General features: G+C 40.6%; 4 protein-coding genes and 5 non-coding genes across 9 annotated transcripts; 1 reads left to right on the top strand and 8 right to left on the bottom strand.

The window, feature by feature from the left end:
• Positions 1–1,120: 1,120 nt before the first annotated feature.
• On the bottom strand, positions 1,121–2,803 carry LOC6498990 (acyl-CoA Delta-9 desaturase). Its single transcript, XM_001955515.4, has 4 exons — positions 2,574–2,803; positions 2,355–2,485; positions 2,043–2,248; positions 1,121–1,972 (listed from the first exon to the last, which is right to left on the bottom strand). Exons 1-4 carry the CDS (start codon positions 2,737–2,739, stop codon positions 1,471–1,473), a joined length of 1,005 nt encoding a protein of 334 aa, XP_001955551.1. The 5' UTR covers positions 2,740–2,803; the 3' UTR covers positions 1,121–1,470.
• A 98-nt stretch (positions 2,804–2,901) lies between these two features.
• Positions 2,902–9,963, bottom strand: LOC6498989 (acyl-CoA Delta-12 desaturase). Its single transcript, XM_014910381.3, has 6 exons — positions 9,811–9,963; positions 5,413–5,817; positions 4,559–4,689; positions 4,107–4,498; positions 3,385–3,560; positions 2,902–3,324 (listed from the first exon to the last, which is right to left on the bottom strand). Exons 2-6 carry the CDS (start codon positions 5,795–5,797, stop codon positions 3,161–3,163), a joined length of 1,248 nt encoding a protein of 415 aa, XP_014765867.1. The 5' UTR covers positions 5,798–5,817; positions 9,811–9,963; the 3' UTR covers positions 2,902–3,160.
• A 4,071-nt stretch (positions 9,964–14,034) lies between these two features.
• LOC6498988 (40S ribosomal protein S7) lies at positions 14,035–16,649 on the bottom strand. The gene is made up of 4 exons (XM_001955517.4): positions 16,443–16,649; positions 16,002–16,169; positions 15,604–15,936; positions 14,035–14,257 (listed from the first exon to the last, which is right to left on the bottom strand). Exons 2-4 carry the CDS (start codon positions 16,167–16,169, stop codon positions 14,174–14,176), a joined length of 585 nt encoding a protein of 194 aa, XP_001955553.1. The 5' UTR covers positions 16,443–16,649; the 3' UTR covers positions 14,035–14,173.
• Positions 14,497–14,642, bottom strand: LOC6508261. The gene has a single exon (XR_045965.2). It is a non-coding gene; the product is annotated as a small nucleolar RNA psi18S-1377 (small nucleolar RNA).
• On the bottom strand, positions 14,667–14,812 carry LOC6508262. Its single transcript, XR_045966.2, has one exon. It is a non-coding gene; the product is annotated as a small nucleolar RNA psi18S-1377 (small nucleolar RNA).
• LOC6508263 lies at positions 14,833–14,973 on the bottom strand. Its single transcript, XR_045967.2, has one exon. It is a non-coding gene; the product is annotated as a small nucleolar RNA psi18S-1377 (small nucleolar RNA).
• On the bottom strand, positions 15,034–15,172 carry LOC6508264. Its single transcript, XR_045968.2, has one exon. It is a non-coding gene; the product is annotated as a small nucleolar RNA psi18S-1377 (small nucleolar RNA).
• On the bottom strand, positions 15,254–15,392 carry LOC6508265. The gene has a single exon (XR_045969.2). It is a non-coding gene; the product is annotated as a small nucleolar RNA psi18S-1377 (small nucleolar RNA).
• Positions 16,650–17,365: 716 nt separating the features above from the next.
• On the top strand, positions 17,366–17,805 carry LOC6501596 (cecropin-2). Its single transcript, XM_001955518.4, has 2 exons — positions 17,366–17,535; positions 17,605–17,805. Exons 1-2 carry the CDS (start codon positions 17,437–17,439, stop codon positions 17,695–17,697), a joined length of 192 nt encoding a protein of 63 aa, XP_001955554.1. The 5' UTR covers positions 17,366–17,436; the 3' UTR covers positions 17,698–17,805.
• The last annotated feature ends 251 nt before the right edge of the window (positions 17,806–18,056 follow it).

The raw sequence follows: 18,056 nt of genomic DNA on the forward strand, positions 1-18,056 counted from the left end.
GAATTTTCAAGCTCTATTGAATAGGGCTGACCTTTCAGCATCCACTCACACACACTTGACCACCTGACCCAATCGGCGCCACAGTATCGAGTTTTAGGCGTTAGGTAGTGACTCGTATTAGACAATCTGGTGGCTGGGGCATTGCATAAGCATTTTGCGTACTCCACGTATTTGTGCAACCTTCAAATGTCGCCGAGTCGGTTTATGGAAAACAAATTAACACTAAACAAAGAGCAGAACGCGACGCGACTGCAATTTGCCACAGAGCGGGACGGATCTCGGATTTGCCACAGCTTAAAATTGTTCAAAGTAATGAGGGATACACTGAGGATGTTTCTATAGAATTGGTAAGACAACAACGAAGAACTCTTATCTAAAAACAGTTGCTGTGTGAAATGCAGAAAAATCACTTTGTAAACCCCCTCATATAGCCATAAATGTAATTTAAAGTTTTTTTCATAATAAAATATTTCAAGTGTGGCTACTTTTAGCTGGCAAATTCATTAGTAATCACTTCACCGCGGAGTCATTAGGAATTGGTACAAGTGGCTGGCACGAATGTGAGTCAGTGGAGTTGACTTGAGCCGAGTCGAGAGTTGAGTGAGGTATGTTCACACCCAGAAAATTTATGAATATGTACGTGCGAAAGGGGGAGGTACCACTATTAGAATGGCCGGCCTGCTAGTCAAGCCTACTGGCTCTTTAGCATCGATCGATGTGATCTAGCTGATGCGCACAGTTTGCCCAAACCAAGTTTAATGAGCAAACTTGAGGATGGCAAAAGGCTTCTGGGCAGACCCAACTGAGTGCGGAGTCAATATTGACGGATCAATCAGCCACTGAGCACACACATTGCGTATGAGTAATAAAATCATTAGGCGCAACCCATAAAGCCGGCTCCGAGCACCTGATGCTCCTCCCGAAGTCCGATCCGCTTCGATCCCGTCCGAACCGAGCATGGGAAAGCAAACGCACCTATTGCCAAACGAATTGGCATCTGTAAACAGACGAAAGAGAAATAAAAATAGACGAACTTGAATTGGAAATTGAACCCATGGGATACACAGAAAGAAATGAAGAGATACTTAAGAGATTGAAGATATGGAGGAAAGGCAGTGCATTATTTTTTCATCTAATTTTCTTTGGAGTGGATAAGGAGACGAATATATAATTAGATTGAACTATGATTTGTGAACTTGTCGGTTAACTCTTGGGCAACAAGTGCATCCGCCCAGCCACGCCCACCTGCTGCCAGACGGCCGCCTCCGCGCCTGAATACTTCCAATTCCAGTTCCATTTCATGCCCACGAAACTGCACCTATGTTTACCATGTTTTTATGCTGACCAATAATTAGGTTCAGTGTTTGCTCTCCCCCTTCCGCAGTCCTCTCGGTTGGCGGTAAATTTTATTTTTACGACTGCGACGACCATTTGTCTCATCATTTTGTTAGCCCGGATGATGCAATCCGTTCACATAAACTTCTCCCGGTTGAGGAAGTGGTTGGCTGGCAGAGCATTCTCCTCGAGACCCACTTCCTCCTCGATGCACTCGACAATGGGCCGACCGGTCTCCACCGCCTTCGTGAGACCTTGTCGCACGGCCACGGATCCATAGGTCTTCAGATCCTTGGCCCAATCGAGAGCGGCGAAAACCCGAATCATGGCCGATCCGATTCCAGTGGCATAGCTGCCGAACTCCCCGCTTTGATAGTCCCTGGGCAGGAGATAATGGAACTGCGGCCAGTAGCTTTTTGTGATCAGGAAAATGCTGTTGGAGTCCGCCGGCTTGAAGCCCTTGTGAAGGCTCCAAATGAAATGCGACGAGTTGACCAGGTTTCCCAGGTTAATGACAATCAGACTGCGCAGCCAGAATCCCACGAACATGGATGCACTTAGGGAATCGCCGAAATATTGGAATGGAGTGTTCACCGACAACAGAATATTTACAAAGATGTACAGCAAAACGTAGAATCTGCCAAGGAAATTAATAAAATTATATAAATAAAATATGTTATATAAAAATAGAGGTATCGAATACCCACTTCTTTTGAAACATAACAATCGCGTCACTCTCCAGATCTGACATGTCAATCTCTTTGAGCAACTCCTCCTGCTGGGGAGAGTATCTCAGTAGACCCCCACGCACCTGGGCGTACATGAAGCTGTGTTTACTGTAGTATGGATCCTCATTTTGCTGGAACTTGGCGTGGTGCAAGCGATGGGCCTGAACCACACTATATATGGAGCCCTGAAAAATTAATAGTACCACTTTGGTTCAAGTCTCGACTAATATTTAAGTTTAAGCTTTAACAGCTGCGTAGTCGGTAAAAGTTTTAGGGGGAGGATCAACTCACCTGTCCCGCGGTTGTCTGACAGAGCATGAGGAAAACCTTCAGGGGTTTTGAGGCGGTGAAGGTCCTGTGGGCCCACAGCCGGTGAACACCCACAGTCACACCCAAGGTTCCAAAGAGCGTTAGGACACTTGCTGAATATGTGAAAATTAACATTTAGAAAGAGGGCAAAAGTTAACCAATTAGTAATGCACTGAACACTGATTAACCCTTGACACTCACTGAATAAAATCGTGGGCCATGTGGCGCTGGCGAACAGAACGTAGATCCCATATACACCGAGGATATTTAAATGGATATAGAATAGAACCAGTGGCCAGATGGCATCGCGCTTCTTATGGATAGAATCGGCATCCTGGTCTACACTTTTCTGCCCGGTTTTCTCCATGGTATTCTGATATCCTGATACACAATCGATCCGTCTCCAGTGGTTGTCCAAACTATACTGAATGCCCTCTTCCTACAATGAAACCTTTTGCAGCGAATCGCCGGACTATTCATGAACCCAACTGCATATTTATGAGCCAATAAAGGAAATACAAAGTATTGCTAATGTTTAATACAAAAAACAGAGTTTATTGACCCGAGGGTAAGTAACGAAAGCAACATTGGGAGACTAGCGTCCCTACAATACTCAGATCCTAGTGATCCGCGATGGGATGAGGATGGCTTTTTGGTATAAAATGGTAAAAAAATGGGTTTTGATTGTTATGGGATTCATATTAATCACGGCTTGGCGAAAGGTGCGTTTATATACTTAATTCTATGAAAACCACAGGCTGAAATGATAATACACGGCCGATGTCAGCTTAGTTTTGCATCTTGGCCAGCTCTTGGAGGTCCTCGCGGGGAATGTCCTTATCCCCGAAGCCCCACACTTGATCCTTGTGGGCATAGTCATCATCCAGGAAACGAGTGCCATCTCCGCACTTTGCCGCCCGCCTAATGACCATGTCAGGGGAAACTGATTTTCCTGGATTACAAATAATATGGTTAGTGAAAAATTGGTAAGTAGTGTTTACCATAAACTCACTTCCTTTGGCCAGGCCCAGCCAGGCGCAAAAGTCTATGAAACCGGTGGTAATGTTGAGGCTGTAATTTCCAAACTCTCCGGTCTTGTAGTCCCATGGGAAAACATGGTGGTAGTTGTGCCATCCCTCTCCCATGGCCAGCAGGGAGACAATAGGAGCCTCTACAGACATTATGTTCCTGGGAAAATTGGAAAAGGTTTAGTAAAAGTTTTAATTTATCTAAAAAGGTTTCTATAAATTGTTCAATTCTTAAATTAAAAAATAGCCATAAATCAACTTTTGTATTACAAATTATAGCTACTAAGTTAAACCAGAATGGGTAAACTATACAGTTTATAAGCTACTATAGCCAAAAATACGTAAATATACTTAATATGACTATAATTTCAAAAGAGTAAAAATTATTAGCCATAAATCTCTAGTACTGCAGTCAGCTGAAAGAAAAATGTATAAGTAGACAATGTTCTATTCTCTTCAAATACAAATGATTTACTATTAGCTGACTTTTAAAGAAAATATACAAAAAATATTCTAACGCCGTAAAGATAAAGGAAACACAAACTAATTTATATTTAAACACTCCTTTCTTTCTGCTTCTGACGAAAATATATATGTGGGTATACCAATAGTTTTTATGGAAAAATTTCTGCAGTTTATCGATTGATTCAATAATATTTTTGGCACCCCTCAGAATCGAACCATTATTTGAAGTGAGATAACTTACTTGTCGTAGGGCTTGTTGCCGTACATATGAGCAACACTATTCACGAAGAAGGCCACATTGAGGGTCCAGGTGAAACGCATGTTAAAGTTAATCCAGAAGGACATCCACAAGTCCTCGTTCCAGAAATACCAAGGCACAGCCACTGGCAGAATGATGGAGCAAAGGGCGAAGAGTGGGATGTAGTACTTTCGCTGGAACATGCACACTGCATCCGCCTCCAAGTCTGACATGTCAATGACCTTTCGCTTGGCGACGACCTTGGGATGTGGGGTTAGAAACAGCCACCCCACGTGGGCGAAAAAGAAGCCTCGCTTTGCATTATGGGGATCGGCGTCCGTCTCGGAGAATTTGTGATGTATCCTGTGATCCAACGCCCATGTATAAGCATCCCTCTGTAATAAAATTGTTTAATAATATAATATATACTAGGAATATCAAGATGGTGCACTGACCTGGCCGGCAATGGAAAAAGCAAAAGCCAAGAGAATACGTAGCGGCAACGAGGCTGTGTAGGATTTGTGAGACCAAAGCCTGTGGGCTCCCGCCGTGATTCCGATACCCGAGACCCATACGGTGACGACCACTAGAATATAAACAAGAACAGTCAGTTGTCATTGTATAAACAATCCAAACTATATACACAATCAACACATATACCCGCCCATCTGAACAGCTTGCTCTGGTGACGCTTCTCGCTTGAATTGGTCGCCAGATACAACGCTTCGGTACTAAATATATCTACATTCTCTGCTCACTTTGGGGTGGCCTATTTTTTGACGCCACCTCGCATTCGAAAATCTGTATAGTTTTTTTTTCACCCGGTTCGATCACCATTTGAATTGGATCGGGGCGGACAATTGAAGCGTTCGTTAACTTTAATTATGCCGGTCAAAGTTCACCAGGCAACATATGCAGAGAGACTATTTTGTTTTTATAGTTTACCTATTATATGATGTTAAGTTTGAATTTTTTATTAGACTTTTAAATGATAAATGGGAATATATATTAATGCTCAATTAACTTTAATTCTCAATTAATAGATTCCATTAATATTTGGATAAAATAATTTATCTTTTATAAGACAATCTCCCTTTGGAATACTATAATTACCTCACCGATTTGTCATTTTATTAGCTAATATCAACTGGCCCAGTTTAAAGGAACCGGCGTTGTTTACAAAACGTATAATGCCACAGTATCTAAGCGCAATGTTTGCATGTTGGTCGATGCAATTATAGCGATTGGATGAGCGGGAACTCGGTTACTGCACAGATGTTAATTACACCTGGGAACAGTGGACACTCACCCCAGAGGAATGTGTAGAAGTTGGCGTAGAAGAGCTGGTACAGGCCATAGAGAGCACCGACATGCAAAAAGGTCTGGGCCCCCAAATCCGGCCATCTGATCTGAGGGTGATACTCCTCCTCCTCCTCTGCCTGCTCTGTGTCCTTTAGCTTCTGATCCTGTTGGGTGTCGAGAGCAGGGTTTTCCTTGTAAACGGCATTCTCCTCCTTGTAGCCCAGGTTATCGTCTTCGGTGTGGGCTTTGCCCCTGTGCTTCAGCACGCCATTTCCGTTTGGAGCGTTGGCAGATGCGCTGCGGTTTCCATTACTGTCCAGGCCGCATGATCCGTTGCACTGGCCAACAGCTGGTGTCTGGCTCTGGCCGGAAACCGGGGATGAAAGGCACATGGTGTGGTGTGTGGTTCCAACTTGAAAAAGATCATATAAAAAAAGAGTATGATTGCGTGTTGCACATCTTAAAAAAAATTTCAGGTTTTCTCTCATATCGAAGCTTGTTTGGTGTTTCTCCGAATTTTAGAAAGTTCACCCGAATTTTCTTTTTAACAGCTTACTCGGTTTTCCATAATTCAAATTTGACATTCAAAAGACTAACCAATCAAATTTCAAATTTTATTTCAGCCTTTTTGTAAAAGCCGGTAGACTATGGTGCGTATGAGTGATTTCTTATTGTTCATTACTCATACGCAGTGTTGGATTTTTGCAAGACAAAGTTTCAAACATAAATGTTTCTTTTTATCATAAAGATATATTGAATGCCCTGAATTTATAAATCTTTTCAAAATATATTACTCACTTATTTATTTAATCAAAAGTCAACTTCAAACTAAAACGGCATGACTTATTTGTTTCTTTTTAAGGAATTCACAATCATAAAAATGATTCGTAGTACCCTGAGACTGTAAATGCTTTCATTATCTAAATATTTGCAAAACTAGTTACTAACTTCACAAATAACATCTCTCAGACCAAAACTTTTCTCTCTGTGCAATCAAAGCAAATCCGCAGATACTCGTTAATTGAAGTTTAGGACGGTTTTAACCCCGCACTATTAGCAAGCCTTTTCAGAGAGTTTCGACTGTAATTGGTGTGAAATCTGTTGCCAGCCTCACGTGCCACGCCCCACGAATAGAAGTCAGGGGCCGTATAGGGTTTGCTCTGGACATTAACAACATGGATCATTTGTGTGTGGACTCGGATCGAAGCTCTATGACATTCAGGTACTATTTAATGTCTGTCCTAATAGTGTTATCGCGGCTTATCGCCTGACAAGAGCCGTGTTGCAATCACCGACCTGCAAGTTCAGCACTATCTGGTCGAAAACATATAGATCTACACTATATCATAGGGCTCAAGTGTCGGGCAATAAATCCCAAACAGAAATGAGTCACCTACATAGGTGTGTATGGGCACACGGTCATGCAGGTGGCCCTATATTCGTACTAATTTCAGGATGGAGAGTGTTACATCCGAACATTAAAGTGGACGATTTTGCTCTGTCATAGGTTCTTTTTGAACGGCGGGGATTTCGACGAATTCTAATCTCAGGCCCCCAATTGCTACACGGTTTGCTTATCTCAACCACCTCCAAAAAATAGGCAAACAAAAACCATGCGGATAGAAGTGGTTGGGTTGTTTGGACCATAATATACCTGTTGTTAACATTTATTGTATGTTTTATGAGTCTTTTTCGGTTAAATAAATAAGAATCTATTTGAGCTAACATTTTTTAACATTTTCTTATAATTATAAAAGTTAAATAAACCCTAACCAATATATAACCTTTAAAGTCCCTTCAATCTATCTCAAATCTGGAATGATATAAATTATAAAACACCTGCATATTTATTAGCTTTGGCAGCCGAGAAAAGTAAGAAGAGTGTTTGCTTTTGATTTGTTGCTTTTATATGTCTCATAAAACGAATGTACCTTTGGACTTTATGAGTACAGGGTATAAACGACGCCCACGAAGAACATTTCCTATTTTCGAATGGGGAATACAGAACCGATCCGTGCCAAGTGGTTGTGCGTGAGTGGCCGACCGGCTTGTTGGTGATAAGCAATGCACACCTGGCACACCTGGCCCATATTTTCCGGCAATCTCTAGCCCTCCACCCCACTAGCTCCCTGCCAGCCACTTAATTCATTCAAAATTTTCAAATTAAAAATTGTTGATAAGAACTATCGATAATTGCAAATGCTCCATTTGCGATTATTGCCCGGGTGATTCATTTAGTGTCTGACCCCTCCATGTGCTCCAGGTGTTCCATGTCCCGTGAGTAATTGTTGTGTCTAAGAATTGCACCCCTTACGTAAGTCCGTCATGCCAGGAGATAAGATTGGAGCATTGGAGCGCCCTGGTATCGGGCAATTTACATATTGATAAAAATATGAGCAGACTGGGAGGGTGTCTTCCTCAGCACAGTGGGGATACAACAAACACGCCCCGTTTTGCATTTGGTCTTTTTAATTAGAAAATGTATCCACGCACGCTAATTTGATAAGTAGGGGGGAGTTATCGGCGGGGATGGGGCGGAAATTATAGCCGGAAGGAGGGAACTTATTCAGTCTCGGACTTGATGAACGCTGTCACAGGAATTGATCAACATTTTCATTGGACTCGGGCACGCGACGCAAGCATGCATAAATTAAATTCCACACACATATACATTTGCTTAATTTCGATTTTCGGCAACTTGGCAACGCATTGCAGCCGGCGAAGCACCAAACAATCTAGTTCGGCCAATAATAAATAATAATAAACAATAAGGAACCCTGCAACACCACCACCGCCTGCCCTCGACTTCCCATGTTTGCTCACTACTTTATTGGCATTCGCCTCGCTCTGGAGTGTTTTTTTATGTGTATATATTTTTTTTTCCACTCAGCGATAAAGCTGACCGCCCATCGAGAAGTTCTGGGCATGTTCCCGTATTCCCGTCGCCCCGATTTTAGACATGGCTAATTGCCTGATGTCGCGCACGTCGACTATCGCAACTATTTTCCTATATCGTCACCTCCCAAAGCGACATTTTTGATGCCGAATTTCTGAATTTTATTGAAAATTTTCCATGCTCGATCAGAATCAAGAGCTTTTATGGGGTCGGGAGAAAAAACCTCGACAATTTCCCAGCACTACAATCTAATAAAGAGTGAAATAGAATAGAATATACCACTTGTTGCCCTGCTGCCACCTTTAATTAGAGCTTTTAATAGTTGGCGGGTAATTGAAGGCACTTGCTATCTGAAGATAATTCACCAAGATCGCTGGCAGACTGTTGGGGAGTACACCGAGGGAAACATTATGTTTGAAATTACACATTTTTTTGTATCAGACAAAATGTTTAGGGATAAAAAACATTAAAAACCAAAATTTTATCTTGAGCTATGAAACACTTCCTCTCACTCCTCCTATGAAATTATTTATAACCACAACAATTTCAAGTACCTCCGAGAGCTTACTTAACTTTTTTCTTTTTTTTTTTCTGTTTGTTTATTTTTCCTTGGGTGCAAAAGGGTTTTGTTCAGATAAGGCATTTCGATAATTTGCTAATCGATGGAGAATATGGTGCCATAAAGTAGTGGTATTGGGAACCACTTTTCATGGCGAATTGTTTATTAATCTGGAAGCATAGCAACGCCAGCACTTTAAATGGAATTAAAGCTTCTTTTAACAATAAATTTTGAAACTGATACTGTCTTGTGAAAAATGTGTTCTTAGTTAAACCGCTATATTTCTGCTGAAAAATGGTGTAACCGGAGAAAAGTCTACTTAGAGTTATTAGTCGGGTGTTTTCCAAGCAATAGCACATATCCGGCAATTAAATATTCCCGATTTGATGGTTGTTGCCTCGAAAGGAGTTGCCGCGAATTCACAAATCCATTAAAAGTGGGGCCTGGCAGGGGTTAGTCAGTTTGTTTTGGTAACTTTATTGATGTGGGTCAACGCGTGTCGCGACAATCAAATCGTGAGGGATAATAATGTGTATACAGTCCAAGCCAAACACCTGGGCTATGTGGCCCAGGTAGTGGGGTGTATGTTCTAGCTAGTTGTGTGTCCAAGTTACTCGGTCTGTTGACTCCCACCAAGCACACTATTCCCCAGCCCCCAACACCAGCAACCCCTAATCCACTCACTCCCCTAATCGTTGCCGGTAATGACAGAAGTGAGCAAACAATTGGGTTACAATTTGCATGTGAGCTGGGTGTTGTGGAATGGTACATGGTTAGATGGATGTGGCATGGGGATCGGCGGTATATTAGCTGATTAATTAGGTTTCCATGTTGCAGATTGGCGTGCCACTTAAGTTAGATTCAATCAGTTTTCAGTAGAAACTACTTCGCTATCTATTAAATCAGTTTTTCGGAAAAACATTGTATGTGATCACTATTTGTAGACGTACTTTTAGGGTGGTATTTTTTGGGGATCTGGGAACTCGCGGATCTTAGCACTGTGCCGCGATTCTCACTCTCTGCCTCCTGTCCCTGATGTTGACCAGGCGAACGAACTGAAGTGACTAACGACGCCCGCCGCCAACGGCCGACATTTACATCCAAGCGCGCTGCCGGCGGCGACTGCGCTGCCATTGGGGAGCCCAGAACTATATCGCCGGCAGCGACGCCAACGTTGACGCAGACTATTCAATTTGTATTCCATTTGTTGTCGCTTCGCTGCGTGCTGTTCTGCAGCTGCGTCTACAGTTATTATCTACCATACCGCCTTTTCCAACAGCGCCCATCCCGCCAGCCGCTTGGAGCTCCCCATTTCCCGGGCCCATACTTTTTACCATTCTCTGTTGTGCTCACACATTCCGTAAACATTACACAAACAACACTGCGGTTCAAAGTCAATGTTGCCGCTCCGAGAAATGAAAAACTAATAGAGAGTCCATTTATAAAGCTAAGTAGGCGATGGGATACCCTAAAGTTATAGGTATCCAATACAATACAATAGTATTTCAAGACAAACTATATGATTTTTTAAACTGTTTAAAAAAGATATTGTTTAAAAAACTATATCTTAAAAAATTATATTAAAAATATTATTCTCTTTTATAAGAGAATAAAAAAAAAAAAAACAAATTAATTATGAACTGATTCAAACTATATAATAACTCTATAAAATTCCAGTAAATTAAATATTTCAATATTATTCAATTAAATACACATAAAAAGTATGAAATCTCATGAAATTGTGAAGTTTTGTAAAAATTTTAGTTTATAGACTTATGTATAATACCCAAAAAAAGAATATTAAAACTTCACAAGCGTACGAATCAGTTTTATAAATATAAGCTTTATATTTCAAAAGAAATAATACCTTATCGGTTTGCTGTACGAAACCCAAGAGAACCGAACCGAAAAGGGTAATCCACTGTGAGTAGGTGTCAGCAAAATGGGCAGAGCATTGGCGCTGACGTCAACTGAGCTGCCAGCGCCGGCATCGGCATCGGCTCGACGTCAACAGAGCAGCAACAGTCCGACAAATGAAGCCGGCTACGGGTGGTATACGCGATATGAAATACAAACTGCTCGCTGGTAACTCACAAAACACGTATACGAGTAGTGGGCCGGCAGTGGGGCATTTCGTCATCGCGTGAGATCCCAGGCCTGTAAATATCGGCCAAGTTCCCAACGGTTTACATTTCTTACCAGCGATAGAAAGAGAAACCCAAAAGCGTTTTTCTCTATGCTTTTTTTTCTTGCGCCTCCCCTTCTGCCCCCTGGCAATAGCATCATTATCGTAGTGTCGCTTTTATCTAGCTTTTATTTTCCAATTTTTGTGCGTTGGTGGCGGAGATTTCATGATTGTCTATAGAAACGAGAGGTAGAATGCGGTTTTTGGTCTGGAAATAAACTTTTTTTCTTGTCGATTTAAAATTAAAATCTAAGAACGGAAGTCCAAAAATTTTTAATCATTTTAAGCATATCTCGAAGGAAACTCCTTTGGGATATGATTAAAAAAAAGTATAATGTTCGATGGGAGGGACTTTTCCCCACTCTGGAATGGAAAACATCTTTCCCCTTCCAGCTTTCCTTAATATTCATAATTTATAGCATGCTTTCGGAAAAAAGATCGTTGGTATGGGGCGGTGTATGATGTAACGCTAGCTCTGGATAAATATAGAAAACTCATTGAGGCAGACACATTGGAGGGAGCAATGAATTCTCGACGATACTCATGCGATCATCAAAGCAAACACACTCTCCCAGTGTGTTAAACTTGGTAGTTAGCTTCTATATATACGGTTTATCGGCCGGCTTATCAGCGGTCGTCTGGTTGACGGCAGTCATCGTGGAACGCCATTTTTAGGACGGTCAGCCCAGTCTTGAGCTGATTCCTTAGTAGATCCCTAGTTATCAGTTGCTCCCAAAATTATAAAAAATACTGTCATCGGAACTGTGTCGGAAACTTATCTTCTTTAAAGAAAAAATAGATTGATTTTGTCGTTCATAGAATTTATTTTTAGGAAAAATCGTATTAACATTCTATAAGAAACTTAATCTGTATTTTTTGTCGGTCTATTTCAATTTTTTATCGCTAAACCTTGCATGATCAAATATTGCCTGTTATAACTTAACTAGTTTCCCGAAATCTTGAGTACATTCATTGTTATAAACACTTTCTTCAAATAATGAGTCAGGCTGTTTTTGAAGTTGATTAAATTTTATTGCTATTAGTTTAGTCTGCATGTTATAAATTATCAAAATTATAATGCTTGTCCGCAGTTCATTTAATATATACAATGTACCAAAAAGATTATACATTTCTTTGGGCTACGAAATCCATTATTTGGTTCAAGGAATTAAAGTAGCGGGGTGACTCAGAAACGCGTCGTCATCGTCAATGGCAGGGGATGACATAATTTGTCAAAAGGGCAGCCAACTTTGGCCCGTTGCGTCCCGTCCCGTACCGTCGGCCCCACTGCCGACAGGATATTGTGGGAAGTGGGAACCAAACTCTGCGACTATCATAAACATTTTCCGCCAAGAACATGTCAAATAAAATCTACATGCAAAGTGCCCTTCCATCCATTTATTTATTCACCAACGATTTTGTGTGGGCAGCGTATTAATTAGATCATGAAACGGAGTTGGTAAAGACGGAATTACGCATTCTCTGCATCAAGGACAAGCAACAATACCACCCCACACACCACCCATCCTTTGAGCCACCGCTAATGATAAGCGACTGTCTAGAATGCCGCACAATTAGGAAACATCAATAATAGATGACCCGGCGGGGTCATTTAGATAGAATTGCCGATAGCTGGTTGGCTAGCCACTTTACCACCCTACGTCCCCCGGGGGTCAACTTGTCATCGAACCACCTGTCTCGCACACAGCCACGCCTCCTTGTAACACCACCGCCCTATCGGGAAATCCCCGTCACAACAATGAAAGCGAAAAGGGAGCAGTAAAATAGTATGTTTAGAATATTAAAATACCCAGTAATGTTGAAGTCATTTTTATAGTTTAAATATTTGTAAGAAATTAAAAAATATACAAACATTAATTTAAATTTTACCAATATTTTTATGATTTATTTGTATATAAATATATGATCTAAAAAATATGCATATTTTAATCGGCATATAAAAAATGAAGACTACCGAAAACAAGTAACAACCTTGTTAGTTACAAGTTCTAACCAACACATTCACCAACTTCTTTGAACTTAAAGCCTGTTCGTGCCCATTTTCATGTTCATGTCCCTGTCAGTCCTACTCTACTAACCTAACCCACCCTTTTAGGTCCTTTTCCTCCGCTTTCAGCGCTTTTAGTGAATTGAATTTCAAAAGTGCAATCAATCGACTGGGACAGCTTAAATAGGGCTGGGTTGCATTAATACCATAAATAATGGAAAATAATTGATCTTTAATAGAAGCCTGTAAGGGTTTTTTCAAAGATTTTTATATAAAAAGACTAACACATTAAAGATTGTCGAGCAATGTAAGTAAACTTCTTCTACTTAAAAATAATTTAAAATTCTCCTAGTTATCCAATATAAATATACATTTATAGTTTAATTAAAACTCACCATAGAAACAAACAGTATTTATAAAATAGGTTTTAAATTTCGCGGTTGAACCCCATGCCACAGGGTGACTCGTGTTTTTATAGCCAGGGGAAAAAGCTTTCGAAAGCTCTGCTTTCAGCCAACTATTAATAAGCTCTACCGAGAGCTGATAATATTGGCGCCCTTTCAAAGGGATTACCACCCCAAATCTTTTTTTGGCAACACATGTGATTATTGAAAGGCATAACCAACCAAATCCTGAAATTCCTGTAATTACAGACACATGCAAATGAGGTCAGCCAAGTGGAAAAGTATAGCCGCAGGATTAACCCTTTTTGTCACATATGTGACCCAGGAGAAGGGAGGAATAACCTACAATTGAATTCCCAAAAGCAAACTTTTTAATTAAAGACTTGATCAAACGCAGCATGTTATAAGTCAACCGTATAATGATTACTCTTCCGTATAATGGCTCCAATTCATCAAAATATGTCACAGAACCCAGCGGGATGAGGGATAACAAGTCAAACACGTGTAACAACGCCTTAAATAAGGTGGCCCAATTGCGCAGCGACAATAACACAAAGATGGCTTAATTGGATGGTGCTTAGTTTTAAAAGGTTTTATGTTTATTCACGTTACGTTCTCTAGCTCATGTAAAAAACTCATCTTCTGCACAACAGAAGCAGGGTGACTTTCCCAGATGAACCAAACCGAACCATCGCGACGACGTGCGAGAACCCGCTCTAGACATTCAGGTAGTTGTCGGGGAATTCGAAGGTAACGTCGCGGCCAGTCAGCTTCTTGTAGACCGAGGTGAAGGTGTCAACCTGAAAGATAAGAGATAATTGGATTAGTTTAAAAAGAAAACTAATATATTTTTCAATAAATATGTACAACTTTCGAGACCTCCGTTGCAGCAGAAATACCACAACGAAGATATTGCTCGAGAAGTTGGATTTATCTGCCGCCGATATAGGAAGTCCCAAGCCACCAGGAAAACTAAACGGTGCTTGGGAGGCAAATAGGCGACATAACAAGTGCATCGTGTGTTCTGATTATAAGGTAAAGATATGGCAATCATTTAGTAATGGTGTAGTCCTGGATAAATTAGACGCATCATTATGGAGTGATTAGTTGCCTGGAATATGCTCTTCGTTCTGTTTGACAATCTCTGAATTAGGGTAAGACATCCAGGGAATAACACAAGAACGATATAGAGCCCAAAGTTGCCGACAAAAATATGGCGCGCATTTAGTAATGCTGTAGTCCTGGATAAAGTCGACTAAGCATTATGGAGTGATTAGCTGCCTGGTGATTATTCTGCGTTCTGTTTGACAATCACTAGGGTAGGATGAAACACCTAGCAAATAACACAAGAACGGTACAGTTGACTGAAAAGTGCAAATGTCGCAATCATTTAGTAATGAAGTGGCCCAGGGTTAAGTCGGCCCATCATTATGGAGTGATTAGTTTGCTTTGATCTTCGTTCTGTTTGACAATCACTGGATTTGACAATAACATCCAGTGAATAACACAAGAACGGTGGTGTATTCTAGACAAGTTTTTATAATTCCCAAGTGCTAAGTCTGTGATAGTAATATTCCTATGTAGCATACATTTAGTAATGCAGTAGCCCTGAATAGTCGGCTCAACATTATGGAGTGATTAGCTGCCTATAGTCTTCGTTCTTTTTGACAATCACTGGTCTTGAGGAGATTATCCAGCAAAAAACACAAGAACGGGACAAATTTCATACTGCATTAACAAACAATTCTTAAACTTAACATTTGATTAGAAAGAATACAGAATATAAGATCTAGAAGTACTGTAGCATACATTTAGTAATGCAGTAGCCCTGGTTAGTCGGCTCAACATTATGGAGTGATTAGCTGCCTTTAGTCTTCGTTCTTTTTGACAATCACTGGTCTTGAGGAGATTATCCAGCAAATAACACAAGAACGGACGGATAGACCAGAATGTGGCCAATATATGGAGATGCAGGACTGCACTAGTGCCTAATGCCTGCAGTAACGAGATATTGGTCATGGATCTTCTGCGTCTCCAAGCGAAGATTACGGTCCATGAAAAAGGAAACGCAAATATCGTAGAGACGTTGAGAAACACACGATGCTTAAACTGATTGGATATTCCTCCTCGTTGCTCACACACTTACTTTGTGTTCAATGGTTGTCTGCTGGTTTTTGTCCAGGTGCACCTTGACCAGCTGGGAGCCATCCAGCTTGACGCGGATGCGCTTGCCCACAATCTCGGCGGGGAAGACCAGATCCTCCAGGATGGCGTCATAGACGGCCGTCAGGGTGCGGGAGCGGGGACGCTTCTGCTTCAGGGGGTTGCGGGCCTTGCGAGTGGGCTTGGGCAGGATCTTGCGCTCGCCAATGACGACGACGTGCTTGCCCGAGAACTTCTTCTCCAGCTCGCGAACCAGGATGATCTGGATCTTCTGGAACACCTTCTGCTGTGGAATGGGCACGTAGATGATGACGGCCTGTGGGGGGGATTGATGTGGGATTAGAGGACCATGGGTTTTGGCAAAGAATTGACAGATATTACCTTCTTGGTGCCGAACTCGATCTCACGGGCACGGGTGATGTGCAGATCGCGGAGATAAGGCTTCAAGTCGCTGTTGGCCTCCAGCTCGACCAGAGCCTGGGCAATGGACTTCTCGAAGTCATCGGGATCTGCGCCGCCGGGCTTGATAATCTTGGAGCCGATAGCCATCTGCAAACGTGACAGGATGCTTCATAAGTAATCAATAAACAATCCATTTTTCGCGCAACAATGCAAGTGCGAGCAAGTATTTAATACACCGCCACCGCCGCTTCATACAATTTCTTAATCGCCGGCAATCGGCTTTATTTGTATATAATTCCTCGCATTTAAGGAGATTTATTTAATAAACAATCTTTGGCTAAGCGGGATGCATCACTATTTCGCTGCTCTTGTCGCGTTTTTTGGCCATTTTCGGCATGAAGTTATAGAAAAAAGTACCACCTTTGTCGACTATTTTGACAGAAAGGAAGTCGGGCTGCGCAGTGTGGCAGTCGTGCGAGTAAAAAGACCGAAAAAGTGTGCCCATTCATGGTATCAAAAATTTCCCAAAATATTTTCAGTTCGATGCAGTTTTTTTGTCCGTTTAAATGAATAACAAACTGTTTAAACATATGTTTCTGCTTCTTAAATATTTCTTGTCTTCATTTTGAAAGCTGAAAAATATAAAGAAACCAAAAAAACGTTGTTTTTAGGAAAACAGTGTGATTGCATGCTGAAAAAAGTAAAAAATACCAGATTCTCTGTAAAATATACCAATTGACAGTTTTTAGTATGTTTTGTTTCCTACAGAGGGCGCAAGTGTTGCCAAGATGGCTTCTGAATGTTGGCGCGGAATCACTTTGAATTAATCTTTATCTGATGATTCAGATCTACGTGACTTTTTTTTATTTTAAACACCATCATTTTCCCTTGTCATATTTTCTTATTTATTCCATCCTATACTTGGTAGTTCCCCATAATATTTTATTTATTTTTTCTTAAATACTTTCATACAAATATATATTTTTAATTATATATTCATAGAGAATTTATTCTATATTTCTAACGAATATATATATTACTTATAAGGTACTCTGACTCTGAGTACTAAATACAACTGTTTAGTAGTTTTAAACCGGCTCATAAAGTCATCATAATTTATTCATTTTTATTCCGTTTACACTCTTTGTAATTCCCATAATCTATTCAATGTCTTGCTTCCATCTTTTTAGACGAGCATTGCCTTTTTCAATCTGATTCAGTTTTAAGGTGTGATTTTTTGCAGCAAAACCCCCTGAGGAAACCTTATCGCCAGCGTTTCTCGAATTCTGGATTCGCCTATAAAAGAGCTTGCCTCTGGATGATCAGACATCAATCTCTCAGATTTGTCTGTAACCGCAACAACATCAGCTTCTCTCGCTTATTTCAACTAAAAACAAACAACAGTATCATTACAATGAACTTCTACAAGATCTTCGTGTTTGTTGCCCTCATCCTGGCTGTTTGCTTGGGACAATCCGAAGCTGGATGGCTTAAGAAAATTGGCAAGAAAATCGTAAGTTTACTTTTTCCAAAATATATAAAATTAAATGTAAAAACTAAAAATATTTTTTTTTTCTAACAGGAACGCGTTGGCCAGCACACTCGAGATGCCACCATTCAGGGTTTGGGAATCGCCCAACAGGCCGCTAATGTAGCAGCTACTGCCAGAGGATAAAACCCAAAAAATCAAGTCAACAACATTATTTTAATTTATTTATTTAAATATCAATGATTGTACCATATATATAGCTAAGAAAATAAAATTATATTCAACAAAAAAATACTTATCCTGTTTTTAGTTATTTTTAAAAATTTGAACAGTTTAGAATCTTGTATTTTTTATAAAACATACAAACAATTATACATATATACACTATTTTTAGAAAATTTTTTAATTAAAACAAGTGTGCAATTGGGATATTCTCTATAAATCGTCCCATTTGTTCCACATTTGTTCCCCAGGCACATTTCAATGTGTCCTCCTTTTTTTTGTTCCAAAGTCCGACTAAATAGGACACATGGAGTACTTTAGAG

The sequence above is a fragment of the Drosophila ananassae genome, chromosome 2L (assembly GCF_017639315.1).
Source record: "Drosophila ananassae strain 14024-0371.13 chromosome 2L, ASM1763931v2, whole genome shotgun sequence".
Taxonomy (NCBI): domain Eukaryota; kingdom Metazoa; phylum Arthropoda; class Insecta; order Diptera; family Drosophilidae; genus Drosophila; species Drosophila ananassae.

Bases quoted from the DNA above. Each gene is read 5' to 3' on its own strand.
- LOC6498990 (XM_001955515.4), bottom strand. From the start codon at position 2,739: ATGGAGAAAACCGGGCAGAAAAGTGTAGACCAGGATGCCGATTCTATC. The intron at 2,486-2,573 runs GTGAGTGTCAAG...TCACATATTCAG, and splicing joins ATGGCCCACGATTTTATTCA to CAAGTGTCCTAACGCTCTTT. The intron at 1,973-2,042 runs GTGGGTATTCGA...TTTCCTTGGCAG, and splicing joins ATTGTTATGTTTCAAAAGAA to ATTCTACGTTTTGCTGTACA.
- LOC6498988 (XM_001955517.4), bottom strand. From the start codon at position 16,169: ATGGCTATCGGCTCCAAGATTATCAAGCCCGGCGGCGCAGATCCCGAT. The intron at 15,937-16,001 runs GTAATATCTGTC...TCCCCCCCACAG, and splicing joins TCGAGTTCGGCACCAAGAAG to GCCGTCATCATCTACGTGCC. The intron at 14,258-15,603 runs GTAAGTGTGTGA...CTTATCTTTCAG, and splicing joins AGACAACCATTGAACACAAA to GTTGACACCTTCACCTCGGT.
- LOC6498989 (XM_014910381.3), bottom strand. From the start codon at position 5,797: ATGTGCCTTTCATCCCCGGTTTCCGGCCAGAGCCAGACACCAGCTGTT. The intron at 4,690-5,412 runs GTGAGTGTCCAC...TTTATATTCTAG, and splicing joins CTTCTACACATTCCTCTGGG to TGGTCGTCACCGTATGGGTC. The intron at 3,325-3,384 runs GTGAGTTTATGG...TTTGTAATCCAG, and splicing joins GCTGGGCCTGGCCAAAGGAA to GAAAATCAGTTTCCCCTGAC.
- LOC6501596 (XM_001955518.4), top strand. From the start codon at position 17,437: ATGAACTTCTACAAGATCTTCGTGTTTGTTGCCCTCATCCTGGCTGTT. The intron at 17,536-17,604 runs GTAAGTTTACTT...TTTTTCTAACAG, and splicing joins AGAAAATTGGCAAGAAAATC to GAACGCGTTGGCCAGCACAC.